Consider the following 22,218-nt stretch of genomic DNA (forward strand, 5'->3'; position numbering starts at 1 on the left):
TTTACCACTAAATGGGACGAGAAAAAAGAAAAGAAAGGTGTCCCATCTTCCCCCACCCTACTGTATATATATATCGTGACTACTGTCGTTGTCCTTGTTGTTCATTATGTTAACGGCACAACATCCGCTTGCGAAAATCTGCGTTCTATTTATGTCACTACATTTTGCAGTCACATAGTTATGTATAGACCTTGCTTGATCATTATATTTGTATTTGCTGAGAGAAATAGGCGTCATTAGGCTACTCCCATATAGCACTTTACCTTTTGCGCATAGACTTTCTAAACTGAGTAGCAACGGTCGTTTTAGGTTAGTTGTATGCAGCAGGGTAGTTACATTAGCGTGGAGTAATGAACATATAGTTAAGCGGGGAAAGATGGGGCACCTTTAGCACATAACGTCCAAAAATCCGCTTCGTGTTTTAAACAATCAACAACGGTTTATGGAAGTCGTGAGGTTATTGTTTTATAATTCTTTAAAACATGGGACAGCTTATCATTCTATTTTCTCATCTCATTTGGAAGCAAACAAAGAACATTCAAATAATTAAAAAACGTATCCGCACGATTCCCATAATCTGTTGTTAATTGTTTAAAACACGATGAAGATATTTGGATATTATGTGCCAAAGATATCCCATCTTACCTCACCTTACTATATATAACTATAGATTTTATAGACGGTACTGCTTTAATAGAAATACCCAACTTCTTACCGAACTTGCTGTACATTGAAATAGCTCGGATTTCTTGGATATTTCAAAGTCAATGATCAAGCATGAAATTAGGAATAACTAAAATATTTTTTCTTTTGACTTCTATTTCTTGTCTTATCATGTTTCCAATCATCTATAAAACTCTGACCTATAGAAGCTTTGTCAAATACGCTGCAAGAAGTAAGTTTATATTTAGGTTACTTTATCATTATAACTAGTTTTCAAACTTTGAAGTATAGTAGGGTGGGGGGAGATGGGACACCTTTTCATTCTATTTTCTTGTCCTATTTTGTAGTAAACAAAGAACATTCAAAAAATTATAAAACTGTATCCATACGACTCCCATGGACAGTTGTTAATTGTTTAAGACGCAATCAGGATATTTGGACATTACGTGCTAAAGGTCTTCCATCTCCCTCCACCCTACTGTATGTAATCTGCTTTATCCATTGTAAAATATAATCTAATGAATGAAACTGTAATAAATATATCTGACCCTTATCTGGTGCTCATAAACTTAAGCGATTATTCTTGTGTAAAGAAATACAGTAATGATCTAGCGCTTCGAAAACGTAACATACAAAAATCAAAGCCAACTAATTGTTATATAAAATATATATTACGCTAATAAATGGCATCTTCAATCGCTTATTTAAATAGAACCTTAGTTTAAATTGTCATTTTTATCAAAACCAGGAAAAATACCGAGATCGACAACAACAACAACAACAACAACAACAACAACAACAACAACAACAACAACAACAACAACGCCCGCTTTAGAACTTTGTCCGAAAACCTCGCCGCTACTGAAAGGCACCATTACAATAAATTTATCAGGTTTGACAATTACTTATAGTACTGTGGGTGAGATGGGACACCTTTACCACATTATATCGTACATGAAACAGAAAGTACAAAGAAAATGAGCCTTTATTGGTTGAGCGTGCAGTTATATAGGATTGTGGGGGAAGACGGGTTATTGCTAGCACATTATATCCAAATAACCTGATCGTGTTTTAAACAATTAACAACGGTCTATAAGAGTCGTGAGGATACGGTTTTATAATTCTTTAATGTTCTTTGTTTACTACCAAATAGGACGAGAAAAATAGAATAAAAAAGGGGTCCCATCTTTCCCACCCTACTATATTAAACCCGGATATACCAAAGCAAAAGTTTGTATCGTATTCCGTTTAAAGATAAAGATGGCGATGAAAGTTGGCCGCCATCAGAAGAGAAGTTGTTCACTCTGTTTCCCGATCTAAAAGACGGCGGAGTTTACGAAGGACCAAGCGACTGCAAATGTCGGAATAAAACAGCAATAATTGTGCCTTTTCGGGACAGAGAACAACATTTAAGGTTTGCAAGGATAAACATAATCTAAGAATTTCGTTTGCAGTAGATTTCGTTTGCTTAAAATAACAAACATGCCATTTACACCTTTAGCAAATAATATCCAAATATCCTGATCGTGTTTTATACAATTAACAACGGTCTATGGCAGTCGTGAGGATACGGTTTTATAATTTTTTGAATGTTCTTTGTTTACTATCAAGTGGGTCGAAAAAAATAATTAAAAAGGTGTCCCATCTTTCCCCAACCTTATCATATCACTGTCTTTGTTAGAGTATAATTAAAAAAACCAACGACATTTCATCTTACCTGAAAGCTAGTTTTATATACAGTAGGGTGGGGGAAGATTGGACACATTTTCATTTCATTTTTTCTTCCCATTTGACAGTAAACAAAGAACATTTAAAAATTATAAAACCATATCCTCACGACTCCTATAGACCGTTGTTAATTGTTTAAAACACGATCAGGATATTTGGATATTATGTGCTAAAGGTGTCCCATCTTCCCCCACCCTACTATATATATGGAATTATGCTGTGGTAACATCTATACAGCAGTACTATATATGTACACGTATTGTCTTTCGTGGTAATTATTACAGCTGTGCTCTATATTCTACTATTGCAGTTATTTCCTGTATTACCTGCATCGATTGTTACATCGTCAACAGCTCTGTTACGTCATATTCGTGGTTGATCAGAATGATGACAAACCCTTTAACAGAGGTATACGTCCTATTAATTAAAATATTTGGTTATATATTGGGTTGGGGTAAGATGGGACATATTTTCATTCTTATCTATCGTCCCATTTGGTGTAAACATCAGGATATTTGGATATTATGTGCGTAAGGTGTTCCGTCTTCCCCCACCCTACTATAAACTAAAAAAAGATGACAATTTTACTTAAAAAATGTGAAATAACTATCTAAAAGTTATTTTTACCACGTAGGTAACTTTGTATGTGTGTTTTTCTGTATGGCTGATAATTGGACGCTACATTTGTCCTTACCCTGCAGAGTAAAATATCGACTTTAAAAATCGCGTCACTTAATTCCAGGAAGGCTGAGCAACGTTGGGTTCAAATACGCATCAAATCTGAGCAACTTTGATTGTTACATCATACACGATGTGGACATGATAGCAGAAGACGATCGCATCATGTATACCTGCAGAGGTGAGCCTGTAACCATTAGGTAATGGAATCAAAGCTCGTCGCTCCTACCATTGTGGGCGTATGTGTTCTTGGGCAAGACACTTAACGACAATTGCTCCAACCCAGTAGTCACTAATGGGTTGTCTGAATTGTCGTCCATACGTAAAAACACCCACAAAATTATACACGTAGTAACTTGTAAGCTGGCACGAGGTGTATGAAACAGAAAACCCCTGTTATAACGACTGTCGTTTTCCGGCCATGCGAAGATAAAGCAAGTTACACTCGTGGTAACTTGTCAGCGGGCACGAGGTGTATGAAACAGCTTGAACACCCGTGTTATAACAACTGTCGTTTTCCAGCCATGCGAAGGTAAAGCAAGTTACATTTATTCATTTATTCATTCAGCATATCTTTCAGATCGCCAGGTCGTACACTACACATTCCTTCTAAGCAAGTTTAACTACAATCTGGTGTATCATGGCTACGCGGGAGGCGGCATAGGTTATACCAAAGAGCAGTTTGAGAAAACAAACGGATTTCCCAACGAATATTACGTAAGTTTGCTTTGATAACTGATGTAGTTAAAAATGCATGTGAAAGTAAAAATATGAAATTTTGGTGCTACACATTTAAAGTTATTAATTGTTATAGCATAGGGTGGGGTAAGATGGTTATAGTAAAATGGAAATATTTAAGAGAATGATATAACATTGACCCGGTGATCTAAAACAGCGTTGTTAACTGTTTAAAACACGAATATGGGATTTACGTGCTAAAGGTATCCCATCTTACCTCACTATACTGTATTACTGAAATATGTAAATGTAATGTGTTAAATACATACAGTACGGTGGGGTAAGATGGGACACCTTTAGCACATAATATTCCAATATTCTGATCGTGTTTTAAACAATTAACAACGGTCTGTGGGAGTCGTAAGGAAACAGTTTAATAACTATTTAAATGTTCTTTGTTTACTACCAAATGGGACGAGAAATGAAAATGAAAAATGTTTCATTTCCCCCACCCTACTTTATATTATAAGATACATTATTAAAACACATATGTATAGGGGTGGGGTGGCGAAGACGATGACATCAACATTCGTATCAACGAGAAAGGATTCGGTATCTATCGTTCTCCTGAGCCATTTTACAGGTCAGAAAAACTAAAACTATGACAACGCTATTTAGGAATCGCGAGGCTACAGTTATAGTAGGGTGAGGAAAGATGGGACACCTTTAGCACATAATATCCAAATATCCTGATCGTGTTTTAAACAATTAACAACGGTCTATGGGAGTCGTGAGGGTGCGGTTTTATATTTTTTTGAATGTTCTTTGTCTACTATCAAGTGGGACGAGAAAATAGGATAAAAAGGTGTCCCATTTTCCCAACCCTGCTATATGATGTAAGTATGACCCGACTTTTGGTGCTAGTGAAGAATCCCCCTCTTGTGTTATCTTACCGCTAACGTAACTACCAACCTCTAACACTTTCCACCAGCCTAATCTGTAACGTACTAGAGGATTCTTCACTAGTGCCCAACTTCGTATATATTTATTGAGCACGTAAGTGGTCGTATAGGTTCTCTCCATTAAACAGTTGTGGTTGTTGTTTTTTGGGCGACTTTTCGCACTTGTTTTAATTTTTAGTTCTATCATTTATTCTTTTTTTTCAGATTTACGATGATTCGTCACGGGAGAGACAGTGGGAATCCGCCGTACGTAGGAAGGATGGAAAGACTTGGTAAAGCTCGGCAAAGAATAGACGTCGACGGATTGAATTCGCTCGTTATAACTAATTTGAAAGAAGTGAAACACAAAACATACACTCGAATATATGTTACCTAAACTTTTGTATTATTTTTATGACGTGCTTACCGACCGTGCACTTTTGTTTGTACTTAGAATCGTTTTTTTCACGCAGCTATTAAATGTACTTATTGCTGTTTGTTACGCACGAATGAATGTAACTTTATTCTCGCGTGGTCGGAAAACGACAGTCGTTATAACACCATTACGCGAAGTCGGAGTTGTGAACCATTACGCGAAGTCGGAGTTGTGAACCATTAGGCGAAGTCGGAGTTGTGAACCATTAGGCGAAGTCGGAGTTGTGAACCATTAGGCGAAGTCGGAGTTGTGAACCATTACGCGAAGTCGGAGTTGTGAACCATTAGGCGAAGTCGGAGTTGTGAACCATTAGGCGAAGTCGGAGTTGTGAACCATTACGCGAAGTCGGAGTTGTGAACCATTACGCGAAGTCGGAGTTGTGAACCATTAGGCGAAGTCGGAGTTGTGAACCATTAGGCGAAGTCGGAGTTGTGAACCATTAGGCGAAGTCGGAGTTGTGAACCATTAGGCGAAGTCGGAGTTGTGAACCATTACGCGAAGTCGGAGTTGTGAACCATTAGGCGAAGTCGGAGTTGTGAACCATTACGCGAAGTCGGAGTTGTGAACCATTACGCGAAGTCGGAGTTGTGAACCATTAGGCGAAGTCGGAGTTGTGAACCATTAGGCGAAGTAGGAGTTGTGAACCATTAGTCGGAGTTGTGAACCATTAGGCGAAGTCGGAGTTGTGAACCATTAGGCGAAGTCGGAGTTGTGAACCATTAGGCGAAGTCGGAGTTGTGAACCATTAGGCGAAGTCGGAGTTGTGAACCATTAGGCGAAGTCGGAGTTGTGAACCATTAGGCGAAGTCGGAGTTGTGAACCATTAGGCGAAGTCGGAGTTGTGAACCATTACGCGAAGTCGGAGTTGTGAACCATTAGGCGAAGTCGGAGTTGTGAACCATTAGGCGAAGTCGGAGTTGTGAACCATTAGGCGAAGTCGGAGTTGTGAACCATTACGCGAAGTCGGAGTTGTGAACCATTAGGCGAAGTCGGAGTTGTGAACCATTAGGCGAAGTCAGAGTTGTGAACCATTAGGCGAAGTCGGAGTTGTGAACCATTAGGCGAAGTCGGAGTTGTGAACCATTAGGCGAAGTCGGAGTTGTGAACCATTACGCGAAGTCGGAGTTGTGAACCATTAGGCGAAGTCGGAGTTGTGAACCATTAGGCGAAGTCGGAGTTGTGAACCATTAGGCGAAGTCGGAGTTGTGAACCATTACGCGAAGTCGGAGTTGTGAACCATTAGGCGAAGTCGGAGTTGTGAACCATTAGGCGAAGTCGGAGTTGTGAACCATTACGCGAAGTCGGAGTTGTGAACCATTAGGCGAAGTCGGAGTTGTGAACCATTAGGCGAAGTAGGAGTTGTGAACCATTAGGCGAAGTCGGAGTTGTGAACCATTACGCGAAGTCGGAGTTGTGAACCATTAGGCGAAGTCGGAGTTGTGAACCATTAGGCGAAGTAGGAGTTGTGAATCATTAGGCGAAGTCGGAGTTGTGAACCATTAGGCGAAGTCGGAGTTGTGAACCATTAGGCGAAGTAGGAGTTGTGAACCATTAGGCGAAGTCGGAGTTGTGAACCATTAGGCGAAGTCGGAGTTGTGAACCATTAGGCGAAGTCGGAGTTGTGAACCATTAGGCGAAGTCGGAGTTGTGAACCATTAGGCGAAGTCGGAGTTGTGAACCATTACGCGAAGTCGGAGTTGTGAACCATTAGGCGAAGTCGGAGTTGTGAACCATTAGGCGAAGTCGGAGTTGTGAACCATTACGCGAAGTCGGAGTTGTGAACAGTGCCGTCACTTCGTCCGTCGGGGCCCCGGTGCAAGCGTCCATTGTGGGGCCCCCCAATTTTTTCTGTTTATAGATTTCAACTGTTCTGTCAGCACAAGAAAAGTATGACGAGTAGCCTATGTGCAATTTACTGGGAGTCTGAGACAAGCTGTTTTGTGAGCATAAAACAATGGTTTTCAGCAAAAGGGAGATTTGCAGTGCATATTTTTTAGTTCAAAAAGAATCAAAGTGCCATGGCAATTATGATCACCTCAAAAGACATAAAACGTTATTTTCATGTGAAGGGCAAGGCGCACAATACCCACTTTCACTTATAATAATTACACCACTGAGGTAACTTGGCAAATAAAACAGAAACTTTAACTTTTAACTTACAGAAAAACATTTCAATTGAGTCTTTTATTAACCGTACTGTACTGCCATCCTTGCCAATAGCATATGAAGCAAGTATCAAACAAATACAATACGAAATATAAATTAACAAAACACGATACGGACTGCAAATTTAGTAATTGACTGGCGCGTGGTTGGAGACTAGAAGTTTTTCCGTCTTGCTTTTACACTAGCAAATTGCTGGATGACTTTTCTAAAATCTAAATTTTTAGCTCGTTCATTTTCTATCGATAGCAGAGACAAACCGCTAAGTCTCTCTTGGGACATGGAGCTTCGAAGAAAGTTTTTGATCAGTTTAAGTTTAGAAAAAGACCTCTCTGCCGTAGCAACTGTAACAGGTACTGTCAGATACATCATGTATGCCGTGCAAACGTCAGGATAAGATGTTGCAAGTGATGCATTTTCTACAATCAAAAAAGAAGCCATTTCTTTGGCAGATTTTAAATGTTCAATCTTTTCTTTAAACGACGTTTTGATGGAAAGAATTTGGCTTGGAAACAAAGGAGAGACGTCATCAGCAAATTTGTCAGCAAATTTTTTTGCCTCAACCTCAATATCCAAATGAGAAGCACTTGAAAGAAAACTTGGTTCCAAAACTTGATATGTCGTCACCACTGATTTCATTCCTTCAAAGCGATTAATAAGTTGGCAAGAAAGTTTGTCCATCATTGGATGAAACACAGTTACCCGAAATCGCTTCTTAGGATCGCTTAACGTTATTCCTTCGGAAACTTCATCAAAGTAGGTTTTTGTTTTCTTTGCCCTCTTGTTTAAAAACTGTCTTGGCAAACCCCATTGAGAAGCAATACTGGAAGCTTCTTTTATTACTGCGTCAAAACTCCTTCTGAGCTGAGCGATGTCATGAGCAGCAGTTTGCAAAAGTTTATGGGCAGAAATTAAGTCAATTGTTTTACACTGCATAGCTTTCGAAGGAATGTTGACGATCTGCAAAACCTTGCACTGAACAACGAGCATAAACACAAAGTCAAAGTTTTTCCATCTGGAAAATCATCATGGTAAACGATTTTGACATAACGAAATACCTCACTTAACTGGTCTTTTTTGCTGACATCTTGGGTCGTATCAAGTATAATGGCAAAAAAAGGAGCGCTTTGGAGTTCACTTTTTATATCACGGAGAACTTCTTCAGCCAGTAATGATATTAGTTCATTTTGTATCGAAGGACTAAGATATTTTGGAGAACCTTTAGGTAGTTGTAAAAGTTTGTCTAAAACAGTGTCATATTTGGCAAGAAGCTGAATGATTGAGAGAAAATTGCCCTTTCTATCCTTCGAAAAATCTTCACTTGATCCGCGAAACGGTAAGTTACACATCGCCAACATCAGCGTAATATTTAATAGTCTTTCCAAAACCTTTTGCCAAAAGTTTGTTTTCTCTTGTAAAGATCCGTGCAACGCTTCTTCTATTGTCTTACTGTTTCTCCATTGGTCATATACGACACACGCTTCCGCATGCTGTGCGGAGCTTTCATGACTTCGAATTCGCTGCGATAAATGCCTCCAGTCGTTTAAACCTGCTGTGCCCCATGGGTTTTGAAGTGAGAAAGAACACCCTGGGGAGGCAGTTTCATGTGAAAATAACCAGCAGGGTTGGCAGTAAACGCGGTCCATGTTCGGTGAATAACATAACCAATATCTTCGTAAGTTTAGGCCTGATTGTGTTACATAATAGTAATATTTTGTTGAAAACGAACGACCGTTTTGGAGAGGATCTTTAGGGAAAGGTCCTTTAGGTTGTTTGGGACCTGCTGCAATAATTGTTTTCTTGATCTCTGGGTTTGAGATAATGGCAGGAAAGTCATCATTTGTGCTTGCATCTAATCCATCGAAATTTTCTTTACTGGTATCAGTATTGAAACTGTTAACGTCAACAAGTAGGGGAGTAGATTCAGTCTCACGACTGCTGACGTCTTCCTTATCCTCTTCATTATTAAGACCCACTAAAGTTTCACCGGCATTACTGCAACTTTCTTGAACAGAATGATCCAGATTTTGCGTAATACAATTTTCATCGTCACTAACAAAACTCACCAAAGTTACTTGCTCGGCTGTTGCTAAACTATCTCTATACTCGGATGTTTCTGGTTGAATTAGCCACGAGCTCAAGCGCTGAGAGTTACTGGCTGCCTCAGCTATTTTTCTCCTTTTAGCTTGTCTCTTTTGTGCTCCGCTTTGATAAGTTCTTTTCATAGCCTACTAAATTGTTGTTAACTAGAGTTTTATGATATTGTTACTCAAAACCTAAAAAATTTAGACAACAATTTAGACAACGAGTTGTAAAGAACAGCTGCTGCTGTTACGTAAAGTGTGGTCCGGGACGCTGCTCTAACGGCCTACCGCGACTGACCAGACTGATGTAGGATTTCTTAACGGTTTAATAACATATAAAAACTACTATAATAAAACGATTAGAACGGTAAGGATAACGCTCAAACACTATAAAGTTTTGACCAACGTAACCGAATACAACCACGTTACAACCACGTTAATCCAATACACAATACAACGTTTCTACACCATATACACAACGAGAACTGCCGATCTTATGCAATCTTTGGGCTGATGCAAGTAAAACAGAAGAAAAAGGCGCACTCGCGCCACGACGACCAATCATGCTTAGAGGTTAACAAGCGCGAGACGTATCAATTCAACACAAAAGCCAAACACAAAATGGAAGTAAATTGGGAAACAACACACCAGAACGCCACAGCAAACCACACACAAAAACCAAAACCGTTCAACGCTAAACGAAACAATACGTTACACTCCCCCACTCATAATGATCCTACTCCTGGAGGATTTTTAACAGTACAACAACAACAACAAAAAATTATAAATAAAAAACATCATCCGGGTAGCGTGTTGATCTGCGTTTTACGCGCACCGGCCGCGCACCAGCCGTGCCTTCGGAACAGATCCCATCAGTACCAAGGCTAGCTCCCCTGGCGTCTACATTGTCATTGTGCTCATCGTGCTCGTCATCGTGCTCGTCATCGTGCTCGTCATCGTGCTCGTCATCGTGCTCGTCATCGTGCCCGTCATCGTGCTCGTCATCGTGCTCGTCATCGTGCTCGTCCTCGTGCTCGTCGTCGCGCTCGTCGTCGCGCTCATCGTCGCGCTCATCGTCGCGATCATCGTCGCGCTCATCGTCGCGCTCATCGTCGCGCTCGTCATTGCGCACATCGGTCGTCGAGGGTTCCGCCGTGTGACTTAATACATGGCCCCAGTAGGGTAATGACGGTTGTGGTCGCGGTGATGGTTGCGTCTCGTCGCAACTGTTTCCATTTCTGTTTGCCCAACTTTGCCAAGGAACCGTTGTGGGCTTAAGCCTGTTGTAGTGTACCGTTTGTTGTTTGCCGTCGCTATCTTGTATAACGTAGTTGACTGGGCCATGACGTTTGATAATCTGAAAGGGGCCTTTGTATGGAAGATGAAATTTTTTGCATTTTCCAACCGGCACCGCTGGGTTAGTTAACAAAACTACGTCACCGAGATTCATTTCGACTCCGTGTTTCTTTTTGTCGTATTGATTCTTCATTCGTTCCCGTTGCTGTTCTAATTTCTCGCGAACTACTTCTTCTGCCAATAATAGTTGTGCCTGTAACTCTTCTAAATTTTCTCCGGCTGTGTGGTTTAGTGTCGGATTCATCAAGTCTGCTGGGAGACGAAGTGTTCGACCTGTCAACAGAAAATGAGGTGCGACGCCAGTGCTCTCATGCTTACTTGAATTGTAAGCGGCTACCACGGCTGACAATGCATTGTCCCAGCCCTTCTCGTCCTTTTGAACGTAGTTTCGGATCATGGCAGTTATTGTTTTATTATTACGCTCAACTCCACCATTGCATGCCGGATGATAAGCCGTGCTGCGAGTTTTATTACTCCCCATGAGTTGAACGAACTCCTGAAACAATTTACTCTCAAAATTTGTACCTCGATCCGAGTGTATAGTTTCTGGCACTCCATGTACGGTGAACCATCGATGGTACAACAGGCTTGCTGTCTCCTTCGCTGTCTGTCGACGCATTGGCCAGGCTCGTACATACTTGGTGAACACATCACAGGCGACGAGTATGTATTGGAACCCTAGTGATGTCATTGGGAGGGGGCCAAGGACGTCAATCTCGATCCGCTGCAACGCTCTTGTTTCCTGTGATGGTACTAAAGGTGCGGTTAAATTTTTGGTCGGTCTTTTGTTCAGTCCACAGGTTTTACACTGCCGACAATAGGTTTGAACATACTCTCGCCACTGTGGCCAATAAAATCGTTCCGAAATCTTTCCCAGAGTCTTTGTCATTCCCAGATGTGCCCCATGAAGTAAGTAAATCAATTCCACATACCTTGCGAATTTCATTTTTGTTGCTTGATATCTTTTCCTCCTTGACGTTGTACGGACAGTTGTCGTCCTCGTCTCGTCGACTCAACGAATCAGCGTTCTTGTGTTTGACTCCTGGGCGATGTACAATCTCGAAGTTGAATTGGGCCAAGTATTCTACCCAACGGGCACATTGCGCGTAGATTTCCCGAGATTTCCATAGCCATCGGAGAGATGCGTGATCTGTTCGTAGTGTAAACTTCCGGCCTAAAAGATAGCATTTAAATAGTTTTGTTGCAAAGATTACTGCGAGTAACTCCTTTCGCGTGGTAGAGTAGTGTCGTTCTGCTTTCGTGAGTGTCCTGCTACCATATGCCACCACATGTTCTTTCCCGTCAATGACTTGTCCAAGCACGCATCCCAGGGCGTGGTCAGAAGCATCTGTGTCTACTATGAAAGAACGAGAAAAGTTAGGGTATTGCAGTATAGGGGCTACAACCAGCATATCTTTTAGAGCGGAAAATGACTGTTGACATTCGTCTGTCCATTCGAACTTGCGTCCTTTCTCTGTAAGCTTATGCAACGGTGCGGCAGTTTTTGCATAATCCTTTACAAACTTCCGATAATACGAAGTCAAACCAACAAACTGACGTACCTGTTTCACTGATCTGGGTACCGGCCACGAAGCTACAGCTACAATCTTGTCCGGATCACAGGCTATGCCATCTTTAGAGACAATGTGTCCAAGAAATCGAACCTTTTCTTCGAACAGGTTGCACTTCGATGGTTTCAGAGTGAGTCCCGCATCTTCGATTCGGTTCAGCACTTCATCTAATCGTTGTAAGTGTTCATCGAAATTGCGTCCATACACAACGATATCGTCCAGATAGGCCAACACTCCCTTCCATTCCATACCTGTTAATACTATTCGCATAAGATTTTGAAATGTGGCTGCGGAATTAGAAAGGCCCATTGGCATTACGGTAAATTCAAACAGTCCCGCGTGACTAGCAAACGCGGTTTTCTCTGTTGAATCTGCATCCATTGGTATTTGCCAATAGCCAGATTTTAAGTCCAGCGTTGAAAAGAAAGTGGATCCGGCCATTTCGTCCAAGCTGTCATCGACGCGTGGTATAGGGTAACTGTTTTTCTTGGTTACCTCATTTAGCTGGCGGTAATCAATGCAAAAACGTGGCTCACCCGACTTTTTCCTCACCAAAACAATTGGACTTGACCACGGAGAAGTTGAAGGTTTTATCAAGTTCTGACTTCTCATTTCCAAAATTATATCCTCGATCTGCTGTCGCGTGTGGTGTGAGGTTCTTCTTGGGGGCTGCCTTATCGGTCTTGCGTCTCCCGTGTCGATGTTGTGTTTTACCCAGTTCGTCTGACCTAAATCTGTGCTCGAAACAGAAAAAGCATTGGTATGGTCGTGCAACAGGCGTTCTACGGCTTTCCTCTGTTGTTCATTAAGTTTGTCACTGAGGTTCACGCCGTCGACCACCAACTTATGTTTAGTTACAGCAGATTGATTAAGGTGTTTGCGGGAAACTGATGCGACACTGCGCCTTGGAGCGTTTCGTTCGTACGCGGTTTCTCTTTTGTTACATCCTAGTACTACACAAGTACTAGGGGGACAGTCCGACACATCACCATACGCAGATATGGGAACAATGGATGCAATCCGCACTCCATTCGGTATACACACAGGATCATTCGTAAAATTTGCCAATTTTACATGTACTTCATTATTTTTAACTGTCGTAATACCGTTGGCCGTCAATAAACCGAACCGAGAGCAAAACTGCTCGTTTCTTTCGACAAACGCCGGGAATTCTGGTGTAAGTTCATTATTTACTCCATGTCGACTGAATAAAGCACGTACTATTACCTCTGTAAACGCAGGAACTTCGACTTTTTCAGTTACACATACTTCATGACACTCCGGGATATAAGGTTTGGACAAGAGTGGGACGTTGGATTTCGGCGTAGACATCAAGTTTGATCTATAACACAAACGGCAATGATTTTGCTGCAAAAAGTCCAATCCCAGAATGAAATCGTACGAGATATCTCTCGCAACGTACACCTCGGATAACGTTTTCAAACCGCCGATAACTAGTGTTAGTTTCGTTTTACCCAGTACAGTCACCGATCTACCATTCGCACCAACGAATTTAACATTAGGAGGAAGTGGAGACAATCCGTTTTGGGGTTTCAAATCCATATATTTATCATAATGTAATAAAGTTACAGCTGAACCAGTATCTACGAGAGCGGGAAGCATCATATTCCCGATCATAACGTTTGTAAAGCGGTATAGGCTCACCGTTTCTTCGTTTCCTGTTCTTTTGGTTCGTATCTCATTTCTTGCGGAGTCAGCACGAATATTTCGTCCTGTCGAATGCACCCTGCTGTAAGGTCCTCGGTTATTGAAATGTCCATTTCTCACAACATTATCAGAGATCGTACTGTTCCTTACCCTTGGTTGTAAGTTTGGGCAAAATCTTCGGATGTGTCCGTACTGACCGCAACTGAAGCATTCGCGACCAGCAGTTGGGGTGGGTCGTGTTGGTACGTTTCCCACTCGTGGTGCTCCAGATGAAGCTAACATGCGCTTCATGTTTTCCAATTCTAACCTCATGGTGATCAAGTCCTCCCTCGTCGTGTCTACTTGTTTTGTCACGCTTTCCTTTTTGGGAACATTCGCAATAGGAGCTACTTCCAGTACTTGAGATGAGGATTCTGAATTGATTACAAGCTCCGCTGCATCCCAGAAGTCTCGGGAGTACCCTATTTTCTTTGGTATTGAATTCGCCAGTTCTTTGTCGACCAGGCCATGCACTAACGCCAGATAGAGAACTTCGTTACGCATGCTGGTTTCCTCCTCGTCCGCGTACGCGCGGGAGCCGAGATGCTTTAGGGCGTAGACAAACTCGCGCTTGCTTTCGTCTCGCTTTTGTTGGCGAGTAAACAGCTCGGAGCGCGTCTTCTCTCGGTGAGGCGTGCCGTTGATCACTGCAATAGCTCTTTCCACGATCGTTTTGTAGGGCAACTTGAAAATGCAAGGGTCTTTTCCCTGAATTTGCCATTTTAGTTCATTGTCTATTGTCGATATAAAGAGGTGACGCTTAACCTCTTCACTGGCTTTCACGCTCTCACAGTAAGAATTAAACAACGCCAAAAATTCCGTTATATCTCCGGTAGGCGAGTAGGACGGTGGTGTTATAAAAAGATTAAAAGCCATAATATCAAGGATAAAAATCGTAAAACGCTAAAAATACTCTAAAAGCGATATAAAAAAGAGTCGTCGTGGAGTCCTCGCTGTGCTGAAATACCTACAACAGTCAAGCGGTAACAGGGTCCTGGCAGGATCGCCAAAAGTTGTTACGTAAAGTGTGGTCCGGGACGCTGCTCTAACGGCCTACCGCGACTGACCAGACTGATGTAGGATTTCTTAACGGTTTAATAACATATAAAAACTACTATAATAAAACGATTAGAACGGTAAGGATAACGCTCAAACACTATAAAGTTTTGACCAACGTAACCGAATACAACCACGTTACAACCACGTTAATCCAATACACAATACAACGTTTCTACACCATATACACAACGAGAACTGCCGATCTTATGCAATCTTTGGGCTGATGCAAGTGTAACGTATTGTTTCGTTTAGCGTTGAACGGTTTTGGTTTTTGTGTGTGGTTTGCTGTGGCGTTCTGGTGTGTTGTTTCCCAATTTACTTCCATTTTGTGTTTGGCTTTTGTGTTGAATTGATACGTCTCGCGCTTGTTAACCTCTAAGCATGATTGGTCGTCGTGGCGCGAGTGCGCCTTTTTCTTCTGTTTTACTTGCATCAGCCCAAAGATTGCATAAGATCGGCAGTTCTCGTTGTGTATATGGTGTAGAAACGTTGTATTGTGTATTGGATTAACGTGGTTGTAACGTGGTTGTATTCGGTTACGTTGGTCAAAACTTTATAGTGTTTGAGCGTTATCCTTACCGTTCTAATCGTTTTATTATAGTAGTTTTTATATGTTATTAAACCGTTAAGAAATCCTACATCAGTCTGGTCAGTCGCGGTAGGCCGTTAGAGCAGCGTCCCGGACCACACTTTACGTAACAACTTTTGGCGATCCTGCCAGGACGCTGTTACCGCTTGACTGTTGTAGGTATTTCAGCACAGCGAGGACTCCACGACGACTCTTTTTTATATCGCTTTTAGAGTATTTTTAGCGTTTTACGATTTTTATCCTTGATATTATGGCTTTTAATCTTTTTATAACACCACCGTCCTACTCGCCTACCGGAGATATAACGGATTTTTTGGCGTTGTTTAATTCTTACTGTGAGAGCGTGAAAGCCAGTGAAGAGGTTAAGCGTCACCTCTTTATATCGACAATAGACAATGAACTAAAATGGCAAATTCAGGGAAAAGACCCTTGCATTTTCAAGTTGCCCTACAAAACGATCGTGGAAAGAGCTATTGCAGTGACCAACGGCACGCCTCACCGAGAGAAGACGCGCTCCGAGCTGTTTACTCGCCAACAAAAGCGAGACGAAAGCAAGCGCGAGTTTGTCTACGCCCTAAAGCATCTCGGCTCCCGCGCGTACGCGGACGAGGAGGAAACCAGCATGCGTAACGAAGTTCTCTATCTGGCGTTAGTGCATGGCCTGGTCGACAAAGAACTGGCGAATTCAATACCAAAGAAAATAGGGTACTCCCGAGACTTCTGGGATGCAGCGGAGCTTGTAATCAATTCAGAATCCTCATCTCAAGTACTGGAAGTAGCTCCTATTGCGAATGTTCCCAAAAAGGAAAGCGTGACAAAACAAGTAGACACGACGAGGGAGGACTTGATCACCATGAGGTTAGAATTGGAAAACATGAAGCGCATGTTAGCTTCATCTGGAGCATCACGAGTGGGAAACGTACCAACACGACCCACCCCAACTGCTGGTCGCGAATGCTTCAGTTGCGGTCAGTACGGACACATCCGAAGATTTTGCCCAAACTTACAACCAAGGGTAAGGAACAGTACGATTTCTGATAATGTTGTGAGAAATGGACATTTCAATAACCGAGAACCTTACAGCAGGGTGCATTCGACAGGACGAAATATTCGTGCTGACTCCGCAAGAAATGAGATACGAACCAAAAGAACAGGAAACGAAGAAACGGTGAGCCTATACCGCTTTACAAACGTTATGATCGGGAATATGATGCTTCCCGCTCTCGTAGATACTGGTTCAGCTGTAACTTTATTACATTATGATAAATATATGGATTTGAAACCCCAAAACGGATTGTCTCCACTTCCTCCTAATGTTAAATTCGTTGGTGCGAATGGTAGATCGGTGACTGTACTGGGTAAAACGAAACTAACACTAGTTATCGGCGGTTTGAAAACGTTATCCGAGGTGTACGTTGCGAGAGATATCTCGTACGATTTCATTCTGGGATTGGACTTTTTGCAACAAAATCATTGCCGTTTGTGTTATAGATCAAACTTGATGTCTACGCCGAAATCCAACGTCCCACTCTTGTCCAAACCTTATATCCCGGAGTGTCATGAAGTATGTGTAACTGAAAAAGTCGAAGTTCCTGCGTTTACAGAGGTAATAGTACGTGCTTTATTCAGTCGACATGGAGTAAATAATGAACTTACACCAGAATTCCCGGCGTTTGTCGAAAGAAACGAGCAGTTTTGCTCTCGGTTCGGTTTATTGACGGCCAACGGTATTACGACAGTTAAAAATAATGAAGTACATGTAAAATTGGCAAATTTTACGAATGATCCTGTGTGTATACCGAATGGAGTGCGGATTGCATCCATTGTTCCCATATCTGCGTATGGTGATGTGTCGGACTGTCCCCCTAGTACTTGTGTAGTACTAGGATGTAACAAAAGAGAAACCGTGTACGAACGAAACGCTCCAAGGCGCAGTGTCGCATCAGTTTCCCGCAAACACCTTAATCAATCTGCTGTAACTAAACATAAGTTGGTGGTCAACGGCGTGAACCTCAGTGACAAACTTAATGAACAACAGAGGAAAGCCGTAGAACGCCTGTTGCACGACCATACCAATGCTTTTTCTGTTTCGAACACAGATTTAGGTCAGACGAACTGGGTAAAACACAACATCGACACGGGAGACGCAAGACCGATAAGGCAGCCCCCAAGAAGAACCTCACACCACACGCGACAGCAGATCGAGGATATAATTTTGGAAATGAGAAGTCAGAACTTGATAAAACCTTCAACTTCTCCGTGGTCAAGTCCAATTGTTTTGGTGAGGAAAAAGTCGGGTGAGCCACGTTTTTGCATTGATTACCGCCAGCTAAATGAGGTAACTAAGAAAAACAGTTACCCTATACCACGCGTCGATGACAGCTTGGACGAAATGGCCGGATCCACTTTCTTTTCAACGCTGGACTTAAAATCTGGCTATTGGCAAATACCAATGGATGCAGATTCAACAGAGAAAACCGCGTTTGCTAGTCACGCGGGACTGTTTGAATTTACCGTAATGCCAATGGGCCTTTCTAATTCCGCAGCCACATTTCAAAATCTTATGCGAATAGTATTAACAGGTATGGAATGGAAGGGAGTGTTGGCCTATCTGGACGATATCGTTGTGTATGGACGCAATTTCGATGAACACTTACAACGATTAGATGAAGTGCTGAACCGAATCGAAGATGCGGGACTCACTCTGAAACCATCGAAGTGCAACCTGTTCGAAGAAAAGGTTCGATTTCTTGGACACATTGTCTCTAAAGATGGCATAGCCTGTGATCCGGACAAGATTGTAGCTGTAGCTTCGTGGCCGGTACCCAGATCAGTGAAACAGGTACGTCAGTTTGTTGGTTTGACTTCGTATTATCGGAAGTTTGTAAAGGATTATGCAAAAACTGCCGCACCGTTGCATAAGCTTACAGAGAAAGGACGCAAGTTCGAATGGACAGACGAATGTCAACAGTCATTTTCCGCTCTAAAAGATATGCTGGTTGTGGCCCCTATACTGCAATACCCTAACTTTTCTCGTTCTTTCATAGTAGACACAGATGCTTCTGACCACGCCCTGGGATGCGTGCTTGGACAAGTCATTGACGGGAAAGAACATGTGGTGGCATATGGTAGCAGGACACTCACGAAAGCAGAACGACACTACTCTACCACGCGAAAGGAGTTACTCGCAGTAATCTTTGCAACAAAACTATTTAAATGCTATCTTTTAGGCCGGAAGTTTACACTACGAACAGATCACGCATCTCTCCGATGGCTATGGAAATCTCGGGAAATCTACGCGCAATGTGCCCGTTGGGTAGAATACTTGGCCCAATTCAACTTCGAGATTGTACATCGCCCAGGAGTCAAACACAAGAACGCTGATTCGTTGAGTCGACGAGACGAGGACGACAACTGTCCGTACAACGTCAAGGAGGAAAAGATATCAAGCAACAAAAATGAAATTCGCAAGGTATGTGGAATTGATTTACTTACTTCATGGGGCTGCCCTTTGACCGAATTACGCGAAGCCCAGCGTAGCGATGAATGTCTGGCCCCGGTTTTTAGCTGGCTAGAACGTGGAGTCAGACCCAAATACTGTAAAGTTAAAAAACTACCCTCAGAATCTCGTCATTATTGGACCCTGTTTCAGAAATTAAGACTCGAAAACGATGTTATATACGTAAGAGGCGATGTCAGTACCATACCCGGCTGTGTAACAGATAAAATTGTAGTACCACAGGAATTACGTCCGAAAATCTTGTTTTCCCTTCACGATGTAGCACACGGTGGGGCACATCTGGGAATGACAAAGACTCTGGGAAAGATTTCGGAACGATTTTATTGGCCACAGTGGCGAGAGTATGTTCAAACCTATTGTCGGCAGTGTAAAACCTGTGGACTGAACAAAAGACCGACCAAAAATTTAACCGCACCTTTAGTACCATCACAGGAAACAAGAGCGTTGCAGCGGATCGAGATTGACGTCCTTGGCCCCCTCCCAATGACATCACTAGGGTTCCAATACATACTCGTCGCCTGTGATGTGTTCACCAAGTATGTACGAGCCTGGCCAATGCGTCGACAGACAGCGAAGGAGACAGCAAGCCTGTTGTACCATCGATGGTTCACCGTACATGGAGTGCCAGAAACTATACACTCGGATCGAGGTACAAATTTTGAGAGTAAATTGTTTCAGGAGTTCGTTCAACTCATGGGGAGTAATAAAACTCGCAGCACGGCTTATCATCCGGCATGCAATGGTGGAGTTGAGCGTAATAATAAAACAATAACTGCCATGATCCGAAACTACGTTCAAAAGGACGAGAAGGGCTGGGACAATGCATTGTCAGCCGTGGTAGCCGCTTACAATTCAAGTAAGCATGAGAGCACTGGCGTCGCACCTCATTTTCTGTTGACAGGTCGAACACTTCGTCTCCCAGCAGACTTGATGAATCCGACACTAAACCACACAGCCGGAGAAAATTTAGAAGAGTTACAGGCACAACTATTATTGGCAGAAGAAGTAGTTCGCGAGAAATTAGAACAGCAACGGGAACGAATGAAGAATCAATACGACAAAAAGAAACACGGAGTCGAAATGAATCTCGGTGACGTAGTTTTGTTAACTAACCCAGCGGTGCCGGTTGGAAAATGCAAAAAATTTCATCTTCCATACAAAGGCCCCTTTCAGATTATCAAACGTCATGGCCCAGTCAACTACGTTATACAAGATAGCGACGGCAAACAACAAACGGTACACTACAACAGGCTTAAGCCCACAACGGTTCCTTGGCAAAGTTGGGCAAACAGAAATGGAAACAGTTGCGACGAGACGCAACCATCACCGCGACCACAACCGTCATTACCCTACTGGGGCCATGTATTAAGTCACACGGCGGAACCCTCGACGACCGATGTGCGCGATGACGAGCGCGACGATGAGCGCGACGATGAGCGCGACGATGAGCGCGACGATGAGCGCGACGACGAGCACGATGACGAGCACGATGACGAGCACGATGACGAGCACGATGACGAGCACGATGACGAGCACGATGACGAGCACGATGACGAGCACGATGACGAGCACGATGACGAGCACGATGACGAGCACGATGACGAGCACGATGAGCACAATGACAATGTAGACGCCAGGGGAGCTAGCCTTGGTACTGATGGGATCTGTTCCGAAGGCACGGCTGGTGCGCGGCCGGTGCGCGTAAAACGCAGATCAACACGCTACCCGGATGATGTTTTTTATTTATAATTTTTTTGTTGTTGTTGTTGTACTGTTAAAAATCCTCCAGGAGTAGGATCATTATGAGTGGGGGAGTGTAACGTATTGTTTCGTTTAGCGTTGAACGGTTTTGGTTTTTGTGTGTGGTTTGCTGTGGCGTTCTGGTGTGTTGTTTCCCAATTTACTTCCATTTTGTGTTTGGCTTTTGTGTTGAATTGATACGTCTCGCGCTTGTTAACCTCTAAGCATGATTGGTCGTCGTGGCGCGAGTGCGCCTTTTTCTTCTGTTTTACTTGCATCAGCCCAAAGATTGCATAAGATCGGCAGTTCTCGTTGTGTATATGGTGTAGAAACGTTGTATTGTGTATTGGATTAACGTGGTTGTAACGTGGTTGTATTCGGTTACGTTGGTCAAAACTTTATAGTGTTTGAGCGTTATCCTTACCGTTCTAATCGTTTTATTATAGTAGTTTTTATATGTTATTAAACCGTTAAGAAATCCTACATCAGTCTGGTCAGTCGCGGTAGGCCGTTAGAGCAGCGTCCCGGACCACACTTTACGTAACACAAGTAAAACAGAAGAAAAAGGCGCACTCGCGCCACGACGACCAATCATGCTTAGAGGTTAACAAGCGCGAGACGTATCAATTCAACACAAAAGCCAAACACAAAATGGAAGTAAATTGGGAAACAACACACCAGAACGCCACAGCAAACCACACACAAAAACCAAAACCGTTCAACGCTAAACGAAACAATACGTTACACTGCTAACCAGCAAAATGTAACTAACGGTAGGCCTACAAATGCTGAATATCATTCAAGAAATAACGAAGAGAAAACAAGCATTCTTAGAAACATAGCATTATTTCGTCATCATACAAAGCTACAAACGAAATGAAGAAAAATATTCACAAAATCGTTTGGGGAGTAAATCACATTTTAACTACTCCTGTACTCCACTTTAGTTTTTAATTTACTCTTGAATACTGGAGTAATTCACAAAAAATATTCACAAAATTGTGCGGGGCCCCCTTCCTCGGGGGCCCCGGTGCAGTGCACCGGCTGCACCGGCGGTAGTTACGGCCCTGGTTGTGAACCATTAGGCGAAGTCGGAGTTGTGAACCATTAGGCGAAGTCGGAGTTGTGAACCATTAGGCGAAGTCGGAGTTGTGAACCATTACGCGAAGTCGGAGTTGTGAACCATTAGTCAAGTCGGAGCAATGGTTTGATCCTTATTTCTAATAAGCTTTGCTCTTTACTCTTGCCATAGCGTTTACAAGAAGCCAAATAGATCTTTTGTAGGGCTATGTTATTTTTTACAGT

The 22,218-nt window shown here is 42.6% G+C and overlaps 4 protein-coding genes across 6 annotated transcripts; 2 read left to right on the plus strand and 2 right to left on the minus strand.

The window, feature by feature from the left end:
- The first annotated feature begins 646 nt into the window (after positions 1-646).
- On the plus strand, positions 647-5,185 carry LOC149741109 (beta-1,4-galactosyltransferase 1-like). The gene is made up of 8 exons (XM_089880976.1): positions 647-895; positions 1,412-1,555; positions 1,918-2,077; positions 2,702-2,799; positions 3,134-3,250; positions 3,650-3,786; positions 4,305-4,390; positions 4,914-5,185. The coding sequence occupies exons 1-8, from the start codon at positions 778-780 to the stop codon at positions 5,083-5,085; spliced, it is 1,032 nt and encodes a 343-aa protein (XP_089737102.1). The 5' UTR covers positions 647-777; the 3' UTR covers positions 5,086-5,185.
- Positions 5,186-7,443: 2,258 nt separating this feature from the next.
- LOC149741110 (uncharacterized) lies at positions 7,444-9,512 on the minus strand. Its single transcript, XM_089887143.1, has 2 exons — positions 8,356-9,512; positions 7,444-8,302 (listed from the first exon to the last, which is right to left on the minus strand). The coding sequence occupies exons 1-2, from the start codon at positions 9,510-9,512 to the stop codon at positions 7,444-7,446; spliced, it is 2,016 nt and encodes a 671-aa protein (XP_089743269.1).
- Positions 9,513-11,341: 1,829 nt separating this feature from the next.
- LOC149741111 (uncharacterized) lies at positions 11,342-14,881 on the minus strand. The gene is made up of 6 exons (XM_089887156.1): positions 14,484-14,881; positions 14,117-14,400; positions 13,964-14,045; positions 12,835-13,640; positions 11,660-12,549; positions 11,342-11,480 (listed from the first exon to the last, which is right to left on the minus strand). Exons 1-6 carry the CDS (start codon positions 14,879-14,881, stop codon positions 11,415-11,417), a joined length of 2,526 nt encoding a protein of 841 aa, XP_089743282.1. The 3' UTR covers positions 11,342-11,414.
- LOC149741112 (uncharacterized) lies at positions 14,313-17,259 on the plus strand. 3 transcript variants are annotated; one of them, XM_089893593.1, is made up of 3 exons: positions 14,828-16,668; positions 16,740-16,821; positions 17,145-17,208. In XM_089893593.1, the coding sequence occupies exons 1-2, from the start codon at positions 15,904-15,906 to the stop codon at positions 16,770-16,772; spliced, it is 798 nt and encodes a 265-aa protein (XP_089749719.1). In that variant the 5' UTR covers positions 14,828-15,903; the 3' UTR covers positions 16,773-16,821; positions 17,145-17,208. The 3 variants fall into 3 exon arrangements, with proteins under 3 accessions (XP_089749706.1, XP_089749719.1, XP_089749712.1); XM_089893586.1 differs by having other exon boundaries at positions 14,833-16,668; positions 16,737-16,821; XM_089893580.1 differs by having other exon boundaries at positions 14,313-16,821; positions 17,145-17,259.
- The last annotated feature ends 4,959 nt before the right edge of the window (positions 17,260-22,218 follow it).

The sequence above is a fragment of the Ciona robusta genome, chromosome 1, assembly GCF_009617815.1.
Source record: "Ciona robusta chromosome 1, ASM961781v2".
Classification (NCBI taxonomy): Eukaryota; Metazoa; Chordata; class Ascidiacea; order Phlebobranchia; family Cionidae; genus Ciona; species Ciona robusta.

What these genes read in the sequence shown, in the direction of transcription:
- LOC149741109 (XM_089880976.1), top strand. Translation starts at nt 778, where the DNA reads ATGAAATTAGGAATAACTAAAATATTTTTTCTTTTGACTTCTATTTCT. An exon ending in GACAGAGAACAACATTTAAG is followed by an intron (nt 2,078 to 2,701) that starts GTTTGCAAGGAT and finishes CTACTATTGCAG; the next exon opens with TTATTTCCTGTATTACCTGC. An exon ending in CATCATGTATACCTGCAGAG is followed by an intron (nt 3,251 to 3,649) that starts GTGAGCCTGTAA and finishes CATATCTTTCAG; the next exon opens with ATCGCCAGGTCGTACACTAC.
- LOC149741110 (XM_089887143.1), bottom strand. Translation starts at nt 9,512, where the DNA reads ATGAAAAGAACTTATCAAAGCGGAGCACAAAAGAGACAAGCTAAAAGG. An exon ending in GATGTCAGCAAAAAAGACCA is followed by an intron (nt 8,303 to 8,355) that starts GTTAAGTGAGGT and finishes ATGATTTTCCAG; the next exon opens with ATGGAAAAACTTTGACTTTG.
- LOC149741111 (XM_089887156.1), bottom strand. Translation starts at nt 14,881, where the DNA reads ATGGCTTTTAATCTTTTTATAACACCACCGTCCTACTCGCCTACCGGA. An exon ending in GCCCAAACTTACAACCAAGG is followed by an intron (nt 14,046 to 14,116) that starts GTAAGGAACAGT and finishes ACCTTACAGCAG; the next exon opens with GGTGCATTCGACAGGACGAA. An exon ending in TTTGGTGAGGAAAAAGTCGG is followed by an intron (nt 12,550 to 12,834) that starts GTGAGCCACGTT and finishes TAGTATTAACAG; the next exon opens with GTATGGAATGGAAGGGAGTG.
- LOC149741112 (XM_089893580.1), top strand. Translation starts at nt 15,904, where the DNA reads ATGGCTTTTAATCTTTTTATAACACCACCGTCCTACTCGCCTACCGGA. An exon ending in GAACAGGAAACGAAGAAACG is followed by an intron (nt 16,822 to 17,144) that starts GTGAGCCTATAC and finishes TTTGTGTTATAG; the next exon opens with ATCAAACTTGATGTCTACGC.